The 14,485-nt window shown below is 37.0% G+C and overlaps 1 protein-coding gene across 1 annotated transcript in view; it reads right to left on the bottom strand.

The window, feature by feature from the left end:
- The window catches only part of LOC126174771 (intermembrane lipid transfer protein VPS13D), a 531,199-nt gene that overhangs the window by 130,452 nt on the left and 386,262 nt on the right, over positions 1-14,485 (bottom strand). The window contains 1 exon segment of the mRNA XM_049921112.1: positions 11,505-11,713. Within this exon segment, the coding sequence (XP_049777069.1) occupies positions 11,505-11,713 (209 nt within the window).

Here is a 14,485-nt window from a genome sequence, read left to right as displayed (position 1 = left end):
TTACTGCTAGTACTCTGTTTAGAATGTTCTAATGGAAAGAAACTTTAAATAGCATGAGAAATGTGTTAAGGAAAGCATTATATTTCTCATCTATGTTATCAGCACTATAAATATCCTGCCACTCTTGTTCCTTAACGAGGTTTAAAAAACTCTCTGTTGCTACTGGATTAGCTTTTTTACATAGTTTGTGATTATATCGAACATTTTTTTGTGAACAAAAACCTTTTTAGTGTTAAAATTTGTGTATCATGGTCTGGAAGGCCGTTCACCCTTTTACTAACAGAATGCCCACCAAGTAATGAAGAAGGAATAAAAATGTTATCTATGGCAGTATTACTGTTCCCATGCATCCCGGTTGGAAAAAACACAGTCTGCATCAGATCATATGTATTTAGGAGATTTCCAACATCCTTTTTCTTACACAATCACATCTAAATTAATTCTGAAGTCATCACAATAACTCATTTTTGGTAATTCCTATAAAGTGAAGCAAGAACCCTCTATAGCTTGTGCAGCTCTGAAGTCTGAGTTAGGAGATCTACAAACTACAACAATTAGAATTTTAGTTTCACTACTTTTGCTGCCCCTGCACAACATTCAAACACCTGTTCAGTGCAGTGCTGTGATATGTCTACAGACTCAAATGAAATACTGTTTTTTTGCATACATGGCTACTCACCCCCCCCCCCCCCTCTGCAAAGAACTCACTGAAAAACAGCCTCCTAATGAAAATCTGAAAATCCTGGTAAAGGCCTCTGAATTGTCAATTAATTTAAATGGCACTCTGGCTTACTAATACTGTCGGAGTCAACATCTATAAGCAGTTCACTAACTTTATCTTTAATACCTCTTATATTTTGATGAAATATGCTAATTCCTTAACTACTTGGACACCTGACCTTCTCTGAAGGTGGTTTCTTTGTTAGACACACTTCCTTCAAGTAGGGATACCTATCAGCTGACTTTAATCTTAAAAAAGGTGCACCTCTAACACCATCTACAACAGGAATTTTCCCACCAGTGATCCCACCACTGCCCACTACACTGCCACCTATAAGCGTTGTCAATCTCCACCTTTCATACCTATTGAGATGTAGGCCATGCCTAGTGAAACCTGATAGACTCAACTCGCACCACTTCAATGTGAACCAAGCCCACTACCATCTGTGCCTGCTCAAGCCCCATCTTAACACTCCTAACAGTGACATTAAGATGAGGCCGACCGTGATGCTGAAACAGTTGTACAAATGGCACATTTTCCCCCTGCGCTTGTCTCCCTCCTCAACCTATCTAGTTCCTCCTTCGCATTCCAAACATGAAGGGCACAGATCTTATGCTCCTCATCCTCTATTAACTTATTTCTGCTCCAAATTCTGCATTTCCATCAGAGGAATTTTCTAGAGTGCCCACTGGCTTCCCCACTACATTCTCCCCCCCCCCCTCCCCCCAATGAAAATACTTTGAACAACTCTCACACCATAACCGACTACTCACAAACCTATGACAAAGCACACACTTCCCACTCATGGTGAAATGTTAGCAGTTACTGAAAAAACTAAATGCTTATGTGACCTAATTTCAATTACAACAGTAGAAAGATTCAAATAATTAAAATATTGATTCTGAAATTTGCTAAAGCAACTACTTCTATTAATAGTACTAAACTACAACTAACACCAATACCATAAGAACTTCACACAATTTCTTATCTACAAGCAAAAGTTCAAGTGTCCACTAGAACACAATGAAATTAAACACACTGAATGAAAATTTTTACTTAAATGTTTCACTATAAACAGTAAAAAATTGTGGCTGAAAGCTACTGTACTAAACATGACTACATGCTGAAATCCTCATTCAGTCTTCAAGATGTAATGTTTTCCCAGTATTCATGATGGAAAATGCTTTGACAATTCCAATGAAAAGGACACAGATATTTTCACTAGCTATCTTTGTTCATTCGCAGCTTGAGCTGCATCTATCAAGAAGGGGTCACCATGGAAATACTAGACCTTCATCTTCCTTCATTCTTTCACAACCAAAGCTGATACTTTTATCTTTTTTTTTTTATTATGCTGTCCAACTACTAACAATTTCCAAGGTCAGTGTTATTAGTTCTCAAATTAGCGCACATGAAGGTACTGATTTGAATAAAAGAGTGTTTTTGTTATGATTGTACTCATGCAAAATCAGTTGTCAACTCTAGTTGCAGAATAGGTTTAATTATATAGTGTTTCAAAGTAGTCCCCACACATGCTTCATCAGATAAACAGCAATAGTGTGCTATTATAATATTATGGGTTTTGGATTATTTAACACAAAGAGAAATTCATCAAAACTTTGTGAAGGTTTATGCACAGTGTGATCTTTAATTTTCAATAAATGGACAGCTGAATGAAAATGTATCTGTTCTCTTGGAGCAAGTTTATGTGGAAGCATTCCCAAAACTGCAATCACAAACGAAAACAAAGAGAAACAAAATTTGGTACTGAGCAATCAGTGATTAAAGGTATATGAAACAACTGAAGCCATTTGCAATTAGAAGAACAAGTACAGCAAATCTGACACAAAACATCGAGGGGCTAAGTCAGAGGTGTTCAACACATGGCCCACATGTAGCCCAAATAAAGCTTGAATGCGACCCAAGAAGTGAGCAAAAATTGGAAAAAAAACATGTATCAATAGCTTTATAAAACATGAAAATGGATATTATATAGGTGAATAAAAATGAACAAGGTGCCTAACAGTTACAATAGTGCTACGTAGGTGCTAAATCAGAACATGAAAGAGCAACAGTAGGGAATACATATCAGCACTAGTGGCACTAGAAAATACGAATTACACCTGCATACGTAATATAGAAAATAAAAAATGTAGTGTATATTAGAAAAAGCCGAATGGAATGCCTCATTCTAAAATGTTGCATAATCTGTGTACTTAAAAATAGTTACTAATGTTAATGTATGTAAAACCTAAAGCTTAGCTCATTTCATGTACAATACAGAAAGTGAAACCAACAAATAACTAGCAGATCTCAAACAAGTCACAGTTAATAACAAAAATCATAACACTATAACTGAAACACTATACAAGACATTTAAAAGAGGCATTAACATCAAAAAAACTCTGTGAATGCAGTGAATAATGTCATCTCTAAGGGGAAGAATGCAAGAAACACTGCACTGACTGACAGCAGATGGATATCGGATAAGATATGGGTGAGTAAACATAAAATTAACAAGTAAACATAAAATTAACAAAGGATTCCAAGTCATGAACACACTAAGAAACAAATTAAAGCATAATATAACAAGTGACAAACATAACAAAATTTTGAGCTTGGGAGTGTACAAATTCAAGTACAGAAGCAAAGAAAAGGAATACATCAGTCAAACCGACAGGAACTCCTTTACACAATGTAAAGAATGGACTTAAAAACTGAAGTCGTGGAGCACCATATAGCAAACATAGAAATGCCACTGGGAATGCTAATGTACGGCACCCAATCTGGTTTAAAAGTTCCATATCAGGAATAAAAGTTGCTCTACTCAACATTTTGGAAGACATTCAAATACACGCCAACCAAAAAAATAACTATTTGAATTCCCCAAATGAACAATGTAAGTTCCACTGCAGTACCTATCTTGATATCTTTAGATATCTGTGGTAACAGAGCACTTCTGCATATTATCTACATGCAAGATAGCCCATCATAAATGCCTGTACCTTTATTACAAGAATTGTGGTTACCGTTCATAGCATCTTTGTGGCCTGGCAATGTCAACACACGCTGATGGACTGCCTCTTCCACCACCTGGTCCACTACTACTGTCACTAACACTCAGCCTGACCTCATCCAACTACTGACATCAACTGGACTCTTTGCTAGTGATGGAACAACCAACTGGAAACAAGTAATTCAACTGGTTGTTGGAAAACAATTGACGCATTCAGTTGTAGTTTTACGTGTCAGTTGAATTATTCATTCACTCTTTCAAATGAAAACAGTCTGTGGGAGCAATTGAATGAAAACATCTGCCACAGATGTACCTTTGCATATTGATTGAATTATTCATTCTTTCTTTTCAAATGAAAATAGTCGGTAGTTTTTCCTGTCAGTTGAGCCATGTATTTATTACCTCAAATGAAACCACTCATTGTAGTTTTAGCTGACAGAGCTTTCCATTTATTCTGACTGAAACCAGTGTCTAGTGCTTTCATTTACACCGCCAGATATGAAAGCATCCCTACCCTTACAAGTTAGTGAACACACCTTAAGGGGTATACCAAAGTTAAACCCTGCATTATACTTGTTCATTTAATTATGTATTGAATGGAATAATTTTTCATTTCCTAATTTAAAATTGATTCATATATTGTGGATTCAAGTGTTCCAGGTGCCATTAATACACAACTATCAAGGCTAACATATTGCTGATTTAGCCCCCCCCCGCCCCCCCCCCCAAAAAAAAAAAAAAAAAAAATCACTTAAATTGCTGACCCCAAACAAAAACTCCAAAAACCCCAAACAGCTGGGTCAAATCAGATTATTGTCCTAGACACATACAGTCCGTAGATGAAAAGTCAGCCAACGGCCATGAAGAACTGCAGGGAGTGGGGACTTGATAGGACGGAATGTTTCCACACTTGCATTTCAGTGATGACAATGCCAGTGGGTGCACATGTCCTACAAATCAGTAGATATAAATCACACATGAGAGTAATGAGCATTTGTGACAGCACATTACAGAGACATCAGTGTTCAAATGTAGTACTCATTTGCAGTCAGAAACATGAACATAAATTAAGGCATGTTTAATACAGCTTAATGAACAACAGTCAAATGGCATTTAAATCTTCAGCTGCCTCGCAGGTGGGGCATCATTGTGGTGTATGCAACTGCTGATTTTCAGTGGCTTCTCATTGTATCCATAAATAAGTAAGAAAAATGCAGTGTGTTCCAAAATGATCTTTACAACTTTTTTCATATAATGAGTTTCAGAAATGGAGAGAGGTAGGAATGTGCGGTTTGTGGCATAATGTTCATAAACACCTAAGCTTCTAGTAGCCACTAATAGGCTCAATGTGTTAAGGAGACGATATTTTCTAGACCTAAATTCAGGAAACATTAAAAAATTTTGATATTGCGAAAATGTCTTAATTAAATTTGTTACAAAAAGTACATTAATTTATATTGTATTAGTACCTTGTAAGTTTAAGGAGAGCAAGCAGACATACAATATTTATCAGTGCTGTGAATGTTCTTCAGCATGTCTGTATTCTTCAACAGCATATGAAAACATTCAATCCAAGTTTCATCATAATTCACTCTAGTCACTAACATTACTTTAGTAATTTCTACAACAAACTGCGCTTTGTCACTGCTCCATTCATTAGAGGTGAAATGAACGTCTATTTGGATAAACTGCTTCATAATTGTTAAATCTGGAATGAACAAGTATCCCAAATTACCTTCCAATAATTCAGGACAGAGCTAGAAATATCATGACTGTCACAATGAAAAGGGCATGGGAGGATGGATGGTCATTTTAAATGTGTGCACCATCTGTAACACACAGGATATCTGAGTGATATTCCAGTTCCATGTACGGTCTAGCAAGTCCTCATTAACATGTGCTGTTGCTGCTCTGATGCGAGCACACAGCTACTGCAGGTCCTGCCCAAAGAAAACAAAATTTAGTGAGGTTCCACAGGACCTAAGTAACAGATTTGCCGTGTACCAACCATTTCACACACTGTCGCAACTGCTGCGGCAATGGCCAGTCAATAACTAATATGGGAAAATTAATTTTAACTGAGGTTTATTACAATCTATTTATTTCCAATCAATCAAATTTCCCCAGACATGAAAAAAGATCAGGGTTTACCCTGGACAGCTGTGTAAAAATCCCTCCTGTACACCTCTGGATGACCTCCCACACTAGGGTCAATCCAAGGACACCCAATGTTGGAAAATTATGAGTTTCCCTACTAATTAACTTAAATGTATTTGTGCTCATAGTATGCTCAGCTAATTTGAGCATGGGTACAAGATGTTACAATGTAATTCAACTGAGCAATTTTAAGGTATTGTTTTAAAAGTGTGTCTACTTGCTGTGTGCCAGACTTAAGAAGGCAAAGTGCCATCTCAGTTTGATTCCCCATCACTTCGAATTGCTTTTGCCAGTCAGCCTGAGTGTAGTTTTTTATGTGGCTTCTCCACACTTGTCTTGGCAGATTCTAAGCTGGTTAACCAATCGAGCCTCATTTAAACAAAACACAAATGCTTGCAACATGAAAAACATATCTACATATTAACACCAGAATGCAGACACATTTCAGCATGCGTAAAACTTCCTTTAGAGGTAACCTTGTGTTGCATCATCAAGATCATTGTGTTACAAATGTTGTAAGAAGCTACAAAGATTGAAATTTATAAATGCTGTTTATTCATTTGTACAGCTTAGATTGAAACAAATAAAACTGCAATTGATTCTGGTGCAACAAAAGCCTGATGAAAAGAAAGAAGCCTTGATTATTACATAAATATATGTTTATATGAATCAGACTAATATATATGAATGGGAAGAATTATATGACTGAGTAAGATGTGATCCTCAAGATGAGTCCAGTACAATATACAATATCTGCAAGAATGATTCATGTTATGAAACTATATCAAGCAAATAAATTCAAACAAAGTTACTGAATGATTCACAAAAAATACTTCACACAAGTGGCAGTATATGCTCAAGATATAACTGATCAAGTCGTAAATAAAAATCATATCATATGTGGTTTATTTTCACATCACCTCAGCATTTACTGAAAAAGAATTATGGATATTGGGTGCCAACCGGTGGGATGAGAGAGGTAGAGTCTCAACACATTTAAATTAGATATAATTATTTAAGTAAACAACTTTTTAATCTAACAGATTTTTAAAATGGACTGAAAATTTATTAAACAATTTTTCCTGGTCCCATACAGATTCCTAATGCCATACAGATATTCCTGAAAATTTAAGTTGTGCATCTTTAATAACTATGACAATACTCGGAAAAAAGAGGGGAGGAGGGAGGGGGGGGGGGGGGAGAGGAGGGAGGGGGGACACTTGCAATAGGTAACTGATGCAAGACTAGTTCACCTAAGCTGCTAACAATTTCAATTTTATTATACTTCAAATGATATGAACTGTTCTGTGATTTTTCTCAATGACAGTTGCTCTCTACACTCCTTACTATTATTACTACATGCACCCCACATTTTGTGTTTTCAGTTTTACAGGTATGCTCATAGCTATTAAAAATTCACAAGCACAAATTTTCAGGACTATCTGTATGGCAATAGACATCTGTATGGGGCTAGTAGAGATTATTTAATACCTTTTAATCTGTTTTAAAAATTAGTTATATTAAAAAGTTTTTTATTTAAATAGTTATTTTCTGGTTTTTGGTCTTACACGTGTGAAATTATTCAATTGATTTCAAACATTCTGATGAGATTACAACAGAGAGTAAATATCAGAATTGAGCTCACACAGAAGCTTAGCAGCACTCTTAACTACAAAACTGGGACAGGAAAACAGGGACATTGCAGTGGTACACCTAGTACTCTTAGTCACACACCTTTTTTGGTGTTACTAATGCATTGTCATCCAGTTCTGAGCTAAGTTGAAAGTTTCAAGTGTCTAGCTTAGTTTAAAATCAACTGCAAAATTTGTACCAAACAAACATGCAAGAAACCAACCCAATAAAAACATATTAAGAAGTGATTTTTCATATATTTACAGTGCAGAACCAGATATTAAACTTTTCAAAACAACCAAATTTGACATTCAATCCCATGAATACAAAAATCTGTATTTAAGTAAAGAAGTACATACATTTTGAAAATACTTTATTTTTATAAATATATTTTTAATTCACATCTTGAAATAATATACTGTACTTGTCTGTAAAAAAAATTGTCAATTCTCATCATGGTTTATGTATAACCAATAAGGGTGAAAAAGTATGTAAATAAAATTACTCAAACCCCCAAGACTGAGTGAAAACATTCATAGAACAGTCAGCTCGCTGTCTCACACTGAATCAAATTTCTCAAACCCGGTCAATAAGTAAAAACATTCATATAATGGCTTCAGTGGACAGAGACTTGTTTCAATCAGTTGTCTGACATTGAGTGAAACCACTTAAACCTAGTGACTGAGTGAAAACATTCATATAGCTGCCATGGCTACTGGGACTAGTTTCTTTCAGTTGTTCCATTCAACTGAAGAAACCGAACTGAACAAAGAAACAGTCAACTGACCGATTGATTGCTATCGACAGTTCATTGTTCCATCCCTACTCTTCCCCCATTCCTATATTTACAATCATCAATTTTTAATTCCATCTTTATACCTCTATTTATTTTCTATTGTTTTTCTTTTGAGTCACCTTTCATTCATATCTCATGCTTTCAAGCTTATTTAAAATCATCTTTATTTTTAATGTAATGTCCTACACTAAGTGGTATTATGTAGAAAGGTGTGTGGTTGCTGTGATTGGATATACTGCATTTAAAGTAATGATTTTGTAATTCAACTGTATAGATACAGGCTTCAAGTGCATTTTAAACTGTTTTTATACTTTTAACTTTTATCTTACATAATATATTACAACGGAAAATCTACATTACATCCTTTTATCATGCCTGAATGATGTTTTTAAATATACAAATTGTGACACATTTTAGAAATGTCTACAGGATATTCCATTCTACACACACACACACACACACACACACACACACACACACACACACACACACACACACACACAATTATATGTAACTGGTATTTCGCTAGTGTCATTTGTGCCAGTCACTGTAAACTTCAAATCGATAACTATGAACTACCTGCTCTTGCTCTTTTGTCTACTGACTACACACAATGTGTCACTACTGTAGCTTTTGGGTAACTTATTCATTTTATTCACACATTTGATGTCCATTTTCTTGTTTTATAAATCTACTGATATGTAGTTGTTGTTTGTATTTTCTCATTTTTAAATCTGGTGATGGCTGCCAAGCTGAATCCAGCAATGAGTTTTAACAAGTAACATGTGCCAGGACACAGGCTTTTATAATTTAATTTGATGCTGTATGAGTTGGAAAGTGGCTCAAAAGTAAGATTAGAGACAGAGCAAAAGCTTGAATTGAGCAAGGAAATCAGTTGTGCCCTTCATAAGGAATCATCTCAGTATTCCCCTCATACAATGTAGGGAAAAAAATCAAGGATAATCTAAATTTGGAAGACTATGGTGAAGGCACTCTGATACACCTCCTTATTTGGGGCTGAATGAATGATCATGTCTCTGACTCTGTGTCTGCATAGGACACCTGGGGCATACCCATGATGAACTGACACTTACGACTGAAGCCATGAAGCTTGGCTGCCCAACTCCATACAATTGCTGTGGCTGTTTGTGACACTGGAATAATTCAACACACAGAGTGATAATATACATTTATCCATACTAAGAAAAAGGATCCTTACAGACCTACGTGATGCCCATCAGGAATACCACAAAATGTTGGTGATGGACTTCTCTAAGCGTCTCAGTCTTCTGCATGTTCATCATGGCGGGGGACGAGAGGGGTGAAAAACCGATGGCTAAGCCTGTGTCAAAATAGCCAAGATTTGTTCCAAAACAGCCATATGCACCTGTTGTTGTTGCAGAAGTGATTGGAGTGAAGCCTAAGAGGTGAATAGCACAAAAACCACAGAATCTAAAACACAATAATTCAACTCTCATTGTCACCACTTGTGTTCTGACTAGGGACACAAGGAAACACACAGCCATAAAAGAAACACAGTTTATAGGGCCATAGAGTGACATCAACAAAGAGCACACTGAAACCACTTTACAAGTCTCGAACACATTTAAATCTGAGCAATCGGAGGCCCCTGCCTGCCCTTTTAAAGATGCTACCCGTGTCAGGTACCACTGCTGTAGTGCCTCCCACATACGGTAGACCTGCTGATGGTACACAGTAACCAGGCTGCCCCTTGCAGCCACCTCGGGTAGTTGTAAGCTTGCCATTTGAATGTCAGCATGCACTACATCTGCTGTAGTGGCCCGGCTTACATCCGCCTTGAGCCGTACATACTGTAACCAGCTGGTTACTACACAAACTGTTTGACCAAAGCCTCATAGATGTGGGTAATGCTGACCGAGCACTGACGACAACGTGCAGACAATCAGGGAACTGATTCATGGCAATTGAATATTTTCTGATGATGAGGATGTTCATACAGTGGTTCTCAAATGGTTCCATGGCCAAGGAGTGGACTTCTGTTGTCGGGGGATTGAAAGATTGGAAGAAGAAGAGTTGGAATATTTACAAAAACTGGGTGACTATGTTGAAAAATAGTGTCATGTATCTGTGTCACTTTAAAGCGTAATGCAGAATTCGATGAAAGTTACTTGCCCTGATACAGTGAAGTGTAACTTACATTTAGATGTCCCGCAATATGGTCAATATGAAATGAAATAACTGGGATATGGCACTATTACCATTTGTAACATCTGTTTGCATCACTGTCATATAAAATACCATACAATTTAACTTTCACTCTAACTGTGTGATGTGAAATGGAAATGTGACAGCCACGTCACAGAAATGTGTGAACGGACCAGAGCTGCTCACTGCCAGCACATGCTAGCTTCGACAGGTATCAGTCGGAATGCACATTTAGTGATAGGCTAAATTCTGGCAATGTGTGGTGCGCACAGGTGCATATCAGCAAAAAGCAACATACAGTGTAAGCTTGGCTATGGTATGTTGCAGACACTTATCCCGGAGTCTGATTCTACAAGCCATGGACCACGGGGGCCGAGTTCAACAAGAGCTCCCCTGTGACGCGTATGGCAGTTTGGCTGGTGGTCTCCATTCATATTTGTTCCTGTTTCATCGCACCCGAAGTACACGGCATCCTCGCACAAAAAAAGAAAGTTTAATTCATTCTAGACAAGTGTCCACTGTTCTCCCGCAGCCACGAAATCTGTCAACGCATTCTCCTGGCAGTGCACCAATGAAACTACTATGCAACACCGTTACCGTTATCGCCAGCTAATAGACATTGCAATCAGAATTTAGTTCATCAAGTGTTCATTTACACATTTGTGCTGATTAAATATATTCATGATAAAAATTTACTTTCACAATGCCTGTCACCACAACCTACAACCTGAACGTAGTGCATGGGAGCAGCAATTAAGTCGGCTCTCTATACAACTGACATTTAAGCATTCCCGCTATTTTATATAGATCAATAAGGATTGGATTAGATTATTAATAATAAAAGCCAAGAAATTGATGGTTACTTGATTAATTTATCTATATAACAAAGATTAATTCCATTCTAAAAGTTAACATAGTAAAAAGAACATGTAAGATACAATAATTATTTTAACATTGTACATTATATACTGATATTTTTTAAATATTACACTTACTTCTCAAAGGTGCCAGTGAATGTGATGTATATAAAATTTTCATAAGTCAGTCCTCGACCAGGTCCTAGAGTTGCCATTTCGTAGACACAAGATGCACCTCCAGGTGCAACTAGATTTATGAAATGGGGCTGAGTGGGTTCATCCCAAGCATAAGCAATACATGTTCTTGGTCTCACTACAGTCTGCAGGATTTCGTCACTGATGCAACTCTGTTAAAATACATGTAAAACTTCTAGTTCAGTAGCAGATATCTGTTACACAAGCCAATAACAGTTTTCACAAAGTTCTCTTCTACTTTGTTTACAAATCTTTTGGAGATCTGACTGTCCATTATGATCTTTATTTGTAGTTCACTTACAAGGAAACATTCCCAGAATGTGTATGTAGAGAGGGAAAAATAATGTAATACATTTTCTTTTTCATTTCTGACCAATTTCAATTTCATATCCCAAAAGGTAATTTGGCATTTAGGTTTACAGGAAATATCTTCTAAACCATGAAATATGAAAAGTGTTTTTCATATGGAAGATGAAATGCAATTAACTTTCTTGAAATTTTGCAAAATAACCCCACCATCATTAATTAATTTTGAAACATGAAAGCTTTTGCTATAACACAAATTCAAGAAGCTTTCATGCCACTACCATTGATGTGTAATAAAGCTGATTTCTGAAGCACAACTTTTTGAAAATAAACTGAAAACCTGGCTGTCTGAGTATTTTCAACATACCAAATTAAAATAGCAAAGCATTCACTATTATTATAATTATTTCTTTTACTTATACTGTATCTGCTTTATGTTTTAAATAGTATTTTCATATTTTAAATTCATTTTTTTTACATGCATGTTTTTTGTTACTTGATAGTTGTGAGTACGGTAACTCATTATAATGATACACATCATTGCAATAATGATAATCTGAAAATAAATACTTGAAACTTTGTGAAGAGAACTGATACTAGTGACTGCAGTTTGAGTATACTGTTCCTCAATTGGAGATTATGATGTCAGTTATTCAGCAGAACTAGATCTGAAAATTTTCTCATGAAGTTCTTCAAACATCAAAAGCCATATACATCCAACAGCTGCACCTGTCCCGTTGACACTTTTGGGATCACCAAATGGAAAAGTTCTTTGTCCTCGTGTATGACACTCAGAACAATTCTTTCACACTGACCACCCCAGGAATCTAAAAATAATACATTTTTTTTTTTTTTCCTTCTTCTTCTTCCTGGAGTGGTGATGTGGTCAGATGTTAGATTACCACATTTCAATGCCATCACATGACCATTTGGGGCTTCAAAAAGAGATTCTCAAATTCTTGGTACCAACTCTCCATTAGTTTCTTTTAAAACTATGGAAATGGGAGTGGTGAGTGTGAAAACACAGTTTGGAGCATCGTACATGAGGACAAGGAACTTGTTCATCCAGTGATCTCTAACTGATTGATGGGGCTGCTGGACATATATGGCTTTCAATATTGGAAGAATTTGTGAGATTTTCAGACTGTTCTGCTGAATGATTATGATGTCAGCCTCCACTTGAGAAACAATATAATCAAGCTGCAGTTACCAGTACATAAACAATTCTCTTCACCATGGTTTTCCAATGTACTCAAATATGCTTGGTACAAATCTGGATATTTGGAGGACCACCTGTCACAATTTGAAATCCTGCTGAATTTTGTTTTATAGTGTGTTTCCTGTCACGTGTATTATGCGAAGAAATTTCATTCATTCAGTGTCCTTGGCATAAAAAAGTTGTGTTTTAAACTTCTTTTTTTAACAAATTATCATTACTGTAACAATTTAGTATCATAATAATGTGTTACTTATTGTTTTCAATTAACAAAATACACATATGTGAAATGGTAAAAAAATTAATAATAATGACATTGTTTCTTTTTAAGGTGTATCTTTATATTATTAAAATTATTATTATTATTATTATTACTGTTGTTGTTGTAAAGCAGGTTATTTGTGTAATAACCTGCATAATCAGGGAATTTTCAGCTGGATACCAGACAACTGCCATACACTCTTCAATAACCAAAAACAACAATTTCTGCAACAGTTGGATATTGAGCTAAGTTCTGTAACAGATTCCTATTTTATCAACAGTAATACCATGGATTTCATTAGGGTGACAGCATGTGTCAAACATTTCACAAAACTGTAGCTCAGTTTTAAATGAGATGCTCACCAAAGGGCAGAAGCGCTGCATCATTGATAGGCATACAAACCAGAGGTTTGCCAGCTTGGCTAGCTTTCAGAATGTACTTCCTTTTTCTAGCTGTAGGAAAAACATGCACACAAACACATTCACTCATATGCACATGCCTGTCTCCCTACAATGTGCTCTGTTGACTGCCAACTCTTTACTGCGTCATGGTGGATGTACTGGAGTGACGTGGGGCTGTGGATAGTGGTAGAGTGAGGGATAGAGAGTGGTGGGAGGCAGTGAGGGGGTTCACATTGTTTTTGGCAACAGTTTGGTGATGGCCATTCACTCTAGTTATCAACTGATTGTTGTCATACCAACGTAAAACAGTGTGCAGCAGTGCAATGGATCCTTACAGCACATCCGCCACTCCCATAACCTTCCTGGCCTAAACCTAAGGTAACTCGCCCACCCCCCCCCCTCCCCATCCCCACCAAAGAGCGTGTTCGTGTGCCCAGCGGTATGCCACCTGCCCCCTCTGCCTGCACCCGTAGCTAGCCCACAGGCATCTCCACACTCTCCCACAAGCCAATACACACTTCCCTCCAATCCCCTCCCTGCCTCCCACCTCTCTCCATCTGTCACCCCCCACTACCCCATACCCACACCTCCCCCCAGTACAGTCACCATGGGACAATAAAGAGCGGGCTGTTAACTGAGCACAATGTAGGGAGACAAGCATGTGCCTATGAGTGAGTGAGTGAGTGAGAGTGAGAGTGTGAGTGAGTGAGTGAGTGAGTGAGAGAGAGAGAGAGAGAGA

This window comes from Schistocerca cancellata, chromosome 3 (assembly GCF_023864275.1).
Source record: "Schistocerca cancellata isolate TAMUIC-IGC-003103 chromosome 3, iqSchCanc2.1, whole genome shotgun sequence".
In the NCBI taxonomy this organism is placed as follows: domain Eukaryota; kingdom Metazoa; phylum Arthropoda; class Insecta; order Orthoptera; family Acrididae; genus Schistocerca; species Schistocerca cancellata.
The sequence above is the reverse complement of the archived record's forward strand: the minus strand, read 5'-3'. Positions and strand labels throughout refer to the sequence as shown.